General features: G+C 34.5%; 2 protein-coding genes across 7 annotated transcripts; one reads left to right on the forward strand and one right to left on the reverse strand.

The window, feature by feature from the left end:
* The first annotated feature begins 215 nt into the window (after nucleotides 1–215).
* Nucleotides 216–7,870, forward strand: LOC102600924 (probable disease resistance protein At1g12280). 6 transcript variants are annotated; one of them, XM_015310054.1, is made up of 7 exons: nucleotides 219–1,818; nucleotides 1,990–3,078; nucleotides 3,152–3,631; nucleotides 4,804–5,304; nucleotides 5,484–5,981; nucleotides 6,444–6,956; nucleotides 7,168–7,870. In XM_015310054.1, exons 1-7 carry the CDS (start codon nucleotides 358–360, stop codon nucleotides 7,450–7,452), a joined length of 4,827 nt encoding a protein of 1,608 aa, XP_015165540.1. In that variant the 5' UTR covers nucleotides 219–357; the 3' UTR covers nucleotides 7,453–7,870. The 6 variants fall into 6 exon arrangements, with proteins under 6 accessions (XP_015165543.1, XP_015165542.1, XP_015165540.1 ...); XM_015310055.1 differs by having other exon boundaries at nucleotides 653–733; nucleotides 816–3,078; XM_015310053.1 differs by having other exon boundaries at nucleotides 219–3,078.
* A 1,620-nt stretch (nucleotides 7,871–9,490) lies between these two features.
* Nucleotides 9,491–10,332, reverse strand: LOC102601500 (uncharacterized). Its single transcript, XM_006350329.2, has one exon. The coding sequence runs from the start codon at nucleotides 10,285–10,287 to the stop codon at nucleotides 9,673–9,675; it is 615 nt and encodes a 204-aa protein (XP_006350391.1). The 5' UTR covers nucleotides 10,288–10,332; the 3' UTR covers nucleotides 9,491–9,672.
* Between the last annotated feature and the right edge of the window lie 2,231 nt (nucleotides 10,333–12,563).

The raw sequence follows: 12,563 nt of genomic DNA on the forward strand, positions 1-12,563 counted from the left end.
CAAACAAATTGAAATAGAGGAATTATTTATCTCTTCTAAAAGAGAAGGGAGAATATGGAGGTAAACATATGAATGTTGAATTGAATTGCAAGTTTGTGACTTGTATAGATAAATTTTTAAAAATTAAGTGAAGTTGAAAGCATAGAATCATATTTAATTGATATTAAATGGAGCCAAGCTACTATTAATATTCATCCTGTTCTAGATATACTTGCTGAATTATTGGGCTAAAAGAGAGGGGAAGAAAAGTCTTGACTGGGTTATTAGCCTTTTTCATAGAATTGAAGCAAAGCAGAAAAAACAACTTTGGTTGCTTTTCTTTATTACACTAGCCAGTGAAGAATTAATTGATCAGATATGGAATTCTTATCTATTTTTGTGAAAATGATCACAGATTGCTTGATCCAGCCAGTTGCGCGAGGGATTGGGTATTTCTATTACTACAAGAGCAACATCACATCTCTGGATGAAGAATCTCAGAAGCTGGAGAATATCAGACACGGCGTGGAGGAAAGAGCAGAGGCTGCCCGGAGAAACTTACAAGTCATTTCACCCAATGTTGAGGCTTGGTTAACTAGTGTTGATATCACTACTGCAGATGTGGCAGCTGTGATGCAACGAGGTAGAATTGAGGTTGAAAGATATGGTTGGTGTCCAAACTTGAAATCACGTTACTCGCTGAGCAAGAGAGCCAAGAGAATTACCCTGGAGATGATTGAACTTCGAAATGAAGGTAACAAGCATGATGTTTTCTGCTATCCTGTCGTAGAAATTGAAGCTATTTCTAGTAACAGTACTGAAGAATTTGACTCCAGAAAATTGCAAGAGGAAGAGGTCATGGCAGCTTTGAGAGATGATGGGGTCAATATGATTGGGATATGTGGTATGGGTGGTGTTGGTAAGACAACACTGGCTGAGAAAATAAGAGCAAGGGCGAAACAAGAAAGGTTGTTTGATGATGTTGTCATGGTAACTGTCAGTCAACAACCAGACTTCAAAAGAATTCAGGGTGAGATCGCAAGAGAAGTCGGGCTGACATTAGAAGGGGATAATTTGTGGAGTCGTGGAGATCGGCTGCGTTCAAGGTTAAAGGATCAGAACAGCCGCGTTCTTATAATACTGGATGATGTTTGGGAGGCTCTTCATGATCTAGAGAAACTTGGAATTCCAAGGGGTAGCAACCACAACCATCGGTGCAAAGTGACATTGACTACGCGTCTGAGAGATGTTTGTGAAGCTATGGAAGCTCAGAAGATCATGGAAGTTGGAACCTTACCTGAAAATGAAGCATGGATTCTTTTTAGGCAGAAAGCCAGTAATTTAGTTGACAATCCTTCTCTCCTTGACATAGCAAAAGATGTTGCCAAAGAATGCAAGGGGTTGCCACTTGCAATTATCACAGTTGCAGGAGCACTAAAGCATAAAACCAAGCCTTCATGGGAGGATGCCCTTAAACAATTACGTGATGCAAAAACAAGAAATATCCCTGGAGTGCACACAAAGGTGTATAAAATTCTGAGGCTAAGCTATGATCACTTGGAAAGTGATGAAGCCAGGTACCTCTTTTTGCTTTGTTCTTTGTTCGAGGAAGATAGTGATATTTGGACTGAAGAATTACTTAGGTATGTAATGAGGCTTGACATCTTTTCGGAAATCGAAAATTTAGAACATGCAAGAAATAGAGTGTGTCTTCTGTTAGAAACACTGAAAGGTTGCTTCTTGTTATCCCAAGGTTCGGACAAAAATTATGTCAAAATGCATGATGTGGTCCGTGATGTGGCTATATATATTGCGTCTGAAGGAGAGCATATCTTTATGGTAAGTCATAATGTGAACTCAAAAGAGTTCCCAAGAAGAATTTCTTATGAGCATTTCAGTCACATGTCAATTGTTGCAAATAAATTTGATGAGCTTCCTAGACCAATCGTTTGCCCAAAACTGAAGCTTCTAATGTTAAAACTCTGTTTTGAAAAGCCATTCAAATTACAGGACGATTTTTTTGATGGCATGAGTAAACTCAATGTTTTAAGCATGAGGGGAGACAGATATAAGGAGTCCATTTGGCCTCTTCCAGGATCCATTCAGAGGTTGTCAAGTCTGAGGACGCTGTGTCTGAGTAAATTAAGGTTGGATGACATATCCGTTATTGGGGAACTTGTCACTTTAGAAATTCTCAGCATCAAAGATTCTCAGTTAGAGGAGTTGCCAGTGGAGATAGGAAAATTAACCAATCTAATTATCTTAGAGCTGCAGAATTATAAGCAAGTAGAACTTGAAAGGATTTCACCAGGTGTCTTATCAAGACTAGTACGATTGGAGGAATTACATATGGTGGGAGTAGAACATTTTAGTTACTCCACCTTAAGAGAGCTGGAATCCTTATCGAGATTGACTGCACTGACATTAAGTAAATGTTCCGGAGATGTGATCTACAATAACTTGGGCCTTTCCTCCGAGTTGACACGGTACGCTCTTACATTGGGTAGAGCTTACAGAACGACTTCAACCATAGATGATTATGACAAGAATATTTCTTTAGAGGTCACTGAGACCACCCCATTGGGTGATTGGATCTGCCACAAGCTTAGGAAGAGTGAACTTGTACATTCAACTGGAGAGGGCTCCAAGAATGTGCTGACAGAGTTGCAGCTGGATGAATTTCAGAATGTGAAATATCTTCTCCTGGATGATTGTGATTCATTGACACATTTATTAAAGATCCACTGTCAGAATAATATTCCATTCCCTGAACTCGAAAGACTTGAGGTAAGCCGTTGTCGTGGTCTACAGTATGTTTTTTGTGTGCCCTTGGCTGGAGGGAGTTGGACAGTAGTTTGCCCTAATGATGAGGAAGAGGAGATCTCTCGGAGGACTCGTGAAGTAATCAAGTTCCCCAATTTATATGAATTGGACCTTCATTCTCTTGAATGCCTCACTCACTTTTGCAGTGACAGTGTTGAGGGCATTGAGTTCCCTCGGTTACGGGAAATGAGCTTCTTTGAGTTACCAGAGTTTCAAAATTTCTTGCCTACAACCAACAACTCAATCACTCACTCAAATCCTCTTTTTGATGAAAAGGTCTTCTTCTACTGCTCTATGTGACCTATCATTTCAACAAAAAAAAAATGATAACTAATTTATAAATTTACAGGTTTCTTGTCTCAGTCTGGAAGAGCTATCTATCGATGGAGCTAATAGCATAAGTGCTCTATGCTCTCACCAACTTCCAACAACCTACTTCAGCAAACTTGAATCATTGTATGTATCAAATTGTGGAAAATTGAGAAACATGATGTCTCCATCAGTGGCTAGAGGTGTTTTCAATCTCCGAATACTAAAGATAGATGGTTGTCAATCGATGGAAGAAGTGATCACAGAAGAGGAACAACAAGGAGAAGAAATCATGACTAATGAGCCCTTATTTCCCCTGTTGCAAGAATTGAGGCTTCAAAGTTTGCCATGGCTTGGGCATTTCTTTGTGACGAAGCATGCTCTTGAATTTCCATTTCTCAGAGAAGTGACTATTCATGACTGCCGTGAAATGGAGACGTTTGTCCAACAAGGATTTGTGAGTCTCGAAAGGGTGAACAATGACGATGAGGTGAACAATAAAGTGATGTTCAATTCTAAGGTTTGTCTTGTGCCTCTAGTTGTATAACTAACTAGTTTCTGAGAAAGTGCATTGCACGTTGATCTCTATTTTTTACTTAAAGTTTGTATTACAAAATAATGAATCGAAAAAGTTATATCACTTTAAAATATATTTGTGGTTACCAAAACAAAGGAAGTTGATCCATTATAGAAATAACTTTGAATTGATTTCATTCATGTTTAATTTTTTTTATAGAGTGAAATGGACACTATGTGACAAAATATTATGCTAGATATCTGCTTTATATAAGCACTTGATTCACCCTAACATGCCAACAACAATATGTTTCCATTCAGTTGTACAACAATAGCATATTTAATTAATTCATTGACTATCTACTTATATCAATATCGATCATAATAGACAAGACACTTGATATATTTATATTTAATAAAGTTTGTGTTGAGTTATAAAATAGAACAAAACTATTCATCTTCTGCTTCATAATGTGAAAGTTATTGGAACTACCAATTAATACCTCTTTAGTTTATGACAAGCATGTTAAAATCATATTCAATTCTAATTAAATATTTAGTAATCCTAAAATTAGTAGTATATTTATCTTTTACAAATATTTTTCATATATCAACATTCACAAAAAATAGGTGAATTTAATTAAAATAATGGGATCTAAAATAATATAGTAATGTCAAGTGAATTCTCCACTAGGAATGTACATAATAACATTTTCTTTCCTTATAGCACCTCATGTACATGTAGTTATATTGCTTTCCTCTTGAAATGAGATATCAAGTTATTCTCCACTTTGTTGTTCGGACTCTCCAAAATTGTTGCCGCACCCGTGTTGGATTCTCCAAAATGCACTACTTTTGGAGTATCCAACATGTATCCATCGACATTTTTGAAGAGATCGAGTAACATAGATTCTTCATACCTTGTCTATTACATTGTATTAGAGCCTGAGCTAGCTCTCGCTCCACGTTCCAGTTGGGCCTGGATGTGAAGGGGATGTTAGAGTCCCACGTTGGTTGGAAAATGGAATGGTGGTCTGCATATGTGTACTTGGTCAATCCTCCCCTCTTGAGCTAGCTTTTGGGGTTGATTTAGGTCATATCTTTACAATTTTCATATCAAACTCTCCAATACTGTCTTTACTGCCTTTCTTCATCCCTTCAATCGTACGTTTGCAGGTTTCTTTTCCCAGCCTGGAAGAGCTATATATCAATGGCGCTAACAGCATAAGTGATCTATGCTCTTACCAACTTCCAACTGCCCACTTCAGCAAACTTGAAATATTGAATGTAAAGGAGTGTGCTAAATTGAGAAACTTGATGTCTCCATCAGTGGCCAGAGGTGTTTTGAATCTCCGAATACTAGAGATAAATGACTGCCAATCAATGGAAGAAGCGATCACAGAAGAGGAACAAGAAGAAGAAGAAATCATTACTAATGAGCCCTTATTTCCCCTGTTGGAAGAGCTGAAGCTTCAAAGGCTACCAAAGCTGAGGCATTTCTTTCTCGCCAAGCGTGCTCTTGAATTTCCATTTCTCAGAGTAGTGTGTATTCATGACTGCCCTGAAATGAAGACTTTTGTCCAACAGGGATCAGTGAGTACCCCAAGTCTCGAAAGTGTAAACAATGATGATGAGGTGAAAGTAGTTGATCTCAATAAAGTGATGTTCAATTCTAAGGTTTGTCTCGTGCCGCTACTATATAGCTAATTACTATTCTCTTTCCATTTTAACTAGTTAATAGTAATAGTAATCTTTGGATAGTTATTTCTGTTCGGTTCATTTTTTATTTTGTACTTTAAGCTATTTTGAATTTTCATCCCTTACATAAAATACAAGTTGTCCTTCATCATTTGCAGGTTTCTTGTCCCAGCCTGGAAGAGCTAGAACTCGACAGGGCTGAAAGCATAAGTGCTCTATGCTCTCACAAACTTCCAACTGCCTACCTTAGCAAACTTGCAAAATTGTATGTATCGAATTGTGCTAAATTGAGAAATTTGATGTCTCCGTCAGTGGCCAGAGGTGCTTTGAATCTCCGAATACTAGAGATAAAAGACTGCCAATCAATGGAAGAAGTGATCACAGAAGAGGAACAACAAGGAGAAGAAATGACTAACGAGTTTTTATTTCCACTGTTGGAAGATCTGGAGCTTAAAGGGCTGCCTAAGCTGGGGAATTTCTTTCTGACGAAACATGCTCTTGAATTTCCATTTCTAAGAGTAGTGAGGATTCATGACTGCCCTGAAATGATGACGTTTGTCCAACAGGGATCTTTGAGTACACCGTGTCTCAAAAGGGTGAACAATGACAATGAGGTGAAAGTAGATGATCTCAATAGAGCGATGTTCAATTCTAAGGTTTGTCTTGTGCCGCTAGCAGTATTATTGATTACTATATATATTTGTGTCATGCATTAATAAACCCCTGGTATACTGCTCTCTTAGCGTTTTAACAAACAAATAGTAGTAGTAATCTTCAGATAGTTATTTGTCACCTGATATCTATCTATGTTGACGGAGGTAACAAACATAGGTGAATCTACAGTATTGTAATCCAAGGGTTCAGATGAACCTAATAGCTTTTGCGCAGAGACTTTTTATCTGTATTAGTTATATCTAGAGATTCCTTGATTGTGAATGCGATTATTATTGTATATTATTAACTTGATGACATTGGAGATACCTATAAATTTCAAATTCTGAATCTACTTCTCATTCTAAATTCTTCTTTCATTATATGTAACAGCTAATATGTTGATTTATTTTCTCATGTTATCTTGCATTCTATGTCATTCTACTTCATCCCTTCAACGTTCGCAGGTTTCTTGTCACAGCCTTGAAGATCTAACTATCCATTGGGCTAACAGCATAACTGTTCTATGCTCTTACCAACTTCCAACTGCCTACTTCAGCAAACTTGTAATATTGGCAGTAAGGAATTGTGGAAAATTGAGAAACTTGATGTCTCCATCAGTGGCCAGAGGTGTTTTGAATCTCCGAATACTAAATATAGCAGGCTGCCAATCAATGGAAGAAGTGATCACACTAGAAGAACAACAAGGAAAAACAATTATGACTAATGAGCCCGTATTTCCCCGATTGGAAGAGCTGCAGCTTGGAAGGCTACCTAAGCTGAGGCATTTCTTTCTGACGGAGCATGCTCTTAAATTTCCATTTCTTAGAGAAGTGAAGATTGATGACTGCCCTGAAATGAAGACGTTTGTACAACAGGAAATCTCTGTGAGTACACCGATTCTCAAATGGGTGAACCGTGATGATGAGGTTAAAGTAGATGATTTGAATAAATGGACACAACAGAAGTTCAATTCTAAGGTTTGTCTTGTTCTTCTAGTTGTATAACTAATTAACTCTAGCGCTCTCTTTCCGTCTTAACTAGTACTCGACTACTTAATAGTGATAACAATATTAAGATTGTTATTTATGTTTGTCACTTGAAGCAACTTTCTTTTACTTGCCAAGTAAATGTTTTATTTACTGAGCTAGTCATCTCTCTTCTCTGCTCGATCCCGGGAACAAAAGGCAGGACAAGGCACTACCGATGGCTACCAATCTGAAGCTAAAGATGGCGATGAATCTAAAGCTACTGATGGGGAAAAATCTAAAGCAAGTGATGGTGATGAATCTGAAGCTAGTGATGACGATGAATCTGAAGCTACCTATGGCGATGAATCTGAAGCTGCTGATGAAGACGGATCTGAAGCTACTGAGTCTCGAAAGGGTGAACCAGCTTGATTTTGGGGTGATGGCAATGAAGCCAAACCAAGTCATAGCAGAAGCTAGTGATGTCTATGAATCCGAAGCTAGCTAGGAAGGTAATAAGTATTCGATGAAATGGTTGAAGTTAGCTCGAATATCACCTGATACCAATAGCGATGTTTGTTGATATTATGAATGAAAAGGTGAAGCTTGAAGAAGTCTAGAGTAGCAGCCTATTACATTTTTTTTCAAGCCCCTTTGATATCTTATTAATCAAGCGTGATAGAGGTAACAAGAGAAAGGGGTGGGATCTATATTATAATTCATGCAACAGTTTTTGCAAGAGACAATTCGTATTTGTATCAGTAATTTCTTTAGTTAGAAATTCTTTGATGTGCGGAGGGTTTTAAACATTCCACATTAATTGAGGAACTTTTCGGTTTGATTTTGATTCAAAGGACAATTTTTTAACATGTATGCTTTGGATTCAAGACAATAACCGATGAAAAAACATTTTTGTGATTCTTTCATCTAGTTTTTGAAGCATAAGCAATATTACACATAAAAATTCTTATGTGACTTATGCAAGACATTTATTTCATCACAATCTGAAGCTTCTGATTTGTGTTTTAAAGAATACATCCAGCCCTTTCGCAATACGTACACCTTCAAACCTTGACATTCAAAACCAACTCTTTTATATGACGAGTTCTACTTTCACTTCCCAAAAGTTCTACAAACTTTTTAACATCTTAGCTACTAGAAAAACCAATCCAAGCTTAGATGTTTGATTCGATCACACATCATTTCATCTAACTATGCTTAACGTAATTCCTAATAACCTCCACATGTCATGATTCAACTGTATCACGCGTCTTAATTGTTTTTACTAATACAAACCGATGATTCTCTATTTTTCCTACCGGAATCGTCAACAAGAAATGAAATTCGTAATGCCTAATTTGGTTATTTTTCTCGAAAAAGGGTCAAAACTATCCTTCAACTATTCGAAATATATAGAGCAAATATACCCTTCAACTATGTTTTGGTTCAAAACCACCTTTCCCGTCTTATTATTGGATCACTTCTAGCCTTCCATTTAACTGAATAAGATGTGGCATTAACGGAATAAGATGTGGAATTAACGAAATAAAATGTGACACTCAATGTGTAAATTATAATGCCAAGTAGAAGTCCACCTAAGCACACCCACCCTACCCACTAAATGATCCAATCTCCCCCCTTCACTTCCACCATCAACTCTACAAACAATTATTTTGCCCCAAAAGACTTCATTTTCTCCTCCAAAATTCATCCATCCCCGCCACACCCTTCCTCTCTTCTCCTTCGTTACCACACTCCCAAAACCCCTCTCATTGAATGCCACATCTTATTCCGTTAAATGGAAGGCAAGGGCGGCTCAACGTAATCGGGGGCCTAAAGCGAAATTTCAATTCAAGGCCTAAAATATAAACAAACTTCGTATACGTATTTATTCAAATTTTATTTTTCTAACACTATTTAGATGAAATTTAATATTGTTTTTTTCAGTTATTAGTTTTAGATAAGATTTTATCAGCTCAACATTGAAATACCTCCTTTCAGTGAGGCAATTATTATATGAATTGTTAACATAATTCTATAAGTAATAAGTTGACAAATATTAAATAAAGATAAGAGTAGAATCATAGAATCTCAAGAAGTTGATGACTTGGTATAACCCCCATTTTTAATATGTCTGTTGTAAATGCTTAGAAAACTAAAATTTTAAAAACAAATAAAAAAGAATTTGTAATACACTTTGTTCAACACTTTTCACTATTAATTCTTATTTAACAAAGTACAAAAGATGTTAAAGTGGGTGAAATAATATATTTTTAAAATATTATACTTTTTATATTAAATAATCATTTTTTTCTTTAAAAAATTAACACATAATTTATTCTTAAGAAAAATTTGGGGGCCTAAGGCATAAGACTTATTTTACAAAGCATAGAGCCGCCCCTAATGGAAGGGCAGAAGTGATCCAATGGTAAGACGGGAAGGGTAGTTTTGAATCAAAATAAAGTTGAAAGGTATATTTGCTCTATTTCAAATAGTTAAAGGATAGTTTTGACCTTTTTCCTTTTCTTTTTTTTGATGCATTTCACTTTGAAAAACTAACACCATATATAAATGAATAAATATTGCTTTGTACAGCCTTAGAGACAGTTACAATTTTGAGACTTTGCTGAGAATTAATGCAAAATCATCCTTTAATTCTAAAATTAAAAGGAAAACAAAAGGAATAAAAGAGTCTAATTAAACCACAATTTAACAACAACAAAAAACACTATTCTTTCTCTCTCCATTCCAATCCAATCAATCTACAAGGTGAATACCTAATCTTATATTCAGAAATAGTATCTAATTTAGGTGACCATATTTGCCCTTTTGGTCCAACCAATTGTTCGTAATGCTTCTTCAACTCAGGTGTGCTACACAAAAAATTAGGGCTTGAACTACTAGATCCACAATCCTCCTCTTCCTCCTTATTTCCTCTTTGGAGTAACTTGATCATAAAGTCCGGCGCGACTTTAATCAAAACTCTACCATTTGATCCCTTTATATATTCAAAAGCAGGGTTCTTGAAGTTAACATGACCTCTTTTTTTGTTGTTATTATTATTATTACCTAAGGTAGCAAGAGAAGAAGCCGAAAGCACTTTGTTTGTGAAGGAATCAAGTGGAAGAACAAAGTACGTATCGCTATTCCTTAGCTTATCATCGATACCTAACGATGGAATAGGTTGACCAATGAAAAATGAGTCCGCATGACATACCATGCAATCGGGGTACTCAAACATTATCTCTCCAGCTAGCTTTTTTCCGGTCACCATCCTCGTCGTTCCATCGTGAAATATAACCTTGATTGTTAATAAATTTGATGTGTAACATCCATTCCCCATTTTTGGATTTTGGAGGTTGATAAATTAAAATGGCTTTTTTTTCATGAGTTTGGAAAATGGTTTTGTTTTTGTTTATATATAGAGGATTGAAATAAGTAAGGTTGACTTTGAGGGAGTCAAATTAAAGGAGTTTTGTATTTTTTTATTTTTTTTTGCTAAGTTTTAAAATGACTTTTGTGGGGTAGGTCGGTGGTCACTGGTCAGTAACGTCGGCTGTCAAGTTATTGAAATTAAATTTTGTGATTGTGATTGTGATTGTATAATACCTGGATATTTAGCTTGTATTTTGCGTGTCTGAGGAAAAAGTAACTTAAAAATATATATACACTCCGTTTCTTTTTAGTTGTGATGCTTTTTTTAAAGTCAAACTATAAGAATTTCGACTGACATTTTATAATGTATTCTTTTTAGTTGTGATGATTTTTTCTGGAGTCAAACAATAAGAACTTTGACTAATATTTTATGATATATATTTTTTCATAAGGTTGATATGCATTTATTTGTTAATATCTCTTACATTTCAGACTGTAAAAAGTATGTGTCACTCAATGGTATTCAAAATATAATTTGATGTATATATATATTCTTCAATTTGGATTGGAGTCGCTACATAAATACAGTATTTAGCCTAAATTAGAAACACATGACTTAGAAGGATACATAAAATAAAAAAATAAAAAAATTCTACACATATAATATGTATACGATAAATACAGGACCGTATAGTGGGTATATAGGACTATTGATCTACAGACTTGACAAAAGGAAAGCGTATAATTTTTTAATCTATCTTTTTATATTAGTGAGAAAAAAATACATAATACATCAGAATTTTAATATAACGTACAACTATATTGAATAGTTTATGTTTTAAAAAATATAACCAAACCGACACGTCTTGTTACAAGAAATACTAAGAAAAATTAGTTCAAATAAATTAGTCCAAGGTATAGGAAATCATCAAGAATTAACAGCAAAACTTTTTCATTTTGTCTATTTTTATTATTTTATATTATATATAATATATGACACGTGACAATTTAATGTGTGAAATTTCCTTCTTTTTTATTTATTAAAAAAGGTTGGAATAGGGTTGGTATTGATGAGAAAAAATCATGCATTCTTTCAATCAATGACCAATACAACATTTTTCTTGTAACAGTTCATATAATAGGCTAATTAATTAATTTTATGCTAATTTCCACATATATAAGACAAAAGATTAGGCGGCAATATATTGACAAATATTGTTAAACTTTCCTCGTTTTTCATTTTTCACATTATAAAAATCGTGGCGTGTCCTATTGGGAAGATGGAATGTATATACTTAGATATATATTTATTTTTATTCATCTTTCCTAAGGGTGTGCTTCAATTTCAACTTGATGTAATATTATTCATTTTGATTTAAGAGTAGTGGTAGAGTTATTAAAATAATAACATATGTAGTAGCTTTGTGTATTATTAATACTTTGTTTGGTATATTCTTTTCACCTATGTATAACTAACCTTAGCATTAGTTATACAATTAGTCTGTATTAGTAATTATGTAAAACAAAAGATTTCTACACATGCATTGGATTAATTAGTGACATAATACCTCTCAAATTTCTCTCAAAATATTTTTCATTTTCCAAAGCTAAAGAGTGGGAGGATATTGTTGCAAACAAATATTTTTTATAGAAGTTATGTGAGATTTGTTATTTTTAATACATCAAATCAAATAATGTATAAAAATAATGTTAGCATAATTAATACCAACATTATTAATACTTTAATGCGAAAATAAGCAGAAGTAAAAGGGTTGAATTGAATCTAGTATATATATAGTACTCCCTCTAGTCTATATTGAGTAAATTATTGAGATTTTTTTATAGTTCAAAATATGTAAATTAATCAAAATTCAAGAAAGTTGTTGGGTTTTTTCTTCATATTTATCTTTTTTTTTATTGAGATGCTTAACTACTTTATATTTTTCTAAGAGAATAATTTAGAAATAATCAAAAAGGTAAAAGGATAATAATGGAAAGTAATTCTACTCTACTCAAAGTACCCCATTTCTCATCAAAACGTTGAAGTAGCTTTTAAGTGATGGAAATTTCATATCAATTATAAATATTTACACAAATTACCTTTAATGTAGCTTAAGTTATTCCAAAGATCAATACTTTGAACTTGTACCTAAGGAATAAAAAATTAGAAGGAGATCTCAATTAGTTCTCAATTGACTAAGTATACACACGACATATTCATGAATCATGGCTTAGATTTGCATC

Source organism: Solanum tuberosum, unplaced genomic scaffold (genome assembly GCF_000226075.1).
Source record: "Solanum tuberosum cultivar DM 1-3 516 R44 unplaced genomic scaffold, SolTub_3.0 scf00123, whole genome shotgun sequence".
Classification (NCBI taxonomy): domain Eukaryota; kingdom Viridiplantae; phylum Streptophyta; class Magnoliopsida; order Solanales; family Solanaceae; genus Solanum; species Solanum tuberosum.

Excerpts from the sequence above, each read along its gene's own strand:
- LOC102600924 (XM_015310053.1), top strand. The coding sequence starts at position 358 with ATGGAATTCTTATCTATTTTTGTGAAAATGATCACAGATTGCTTGATC. Across the intron at positions 3,632-4,803 it reads AAGTGATGTTCAATTCTAAG|GTTTCTTTTCCCAGCCTGGA; the intron begins GTTTGTCTTGTG and ends GTACGTTTGCAG. Across the intron at positions 6,957-7,167 it reads AACAGAAGTTCAATTCTAAG|GACAAGGCACTACCGATGGC; the intron begins GTTTGTCTTGTT and ends AACAAAAGGCAG.
- LOC102601500 (XM_006350329.2), bottom strand. The coding sequence starts at position 10,287 with ATGGGGAATGGATGTTACACATCAAATTTATTAACAATCAAGGTTATA.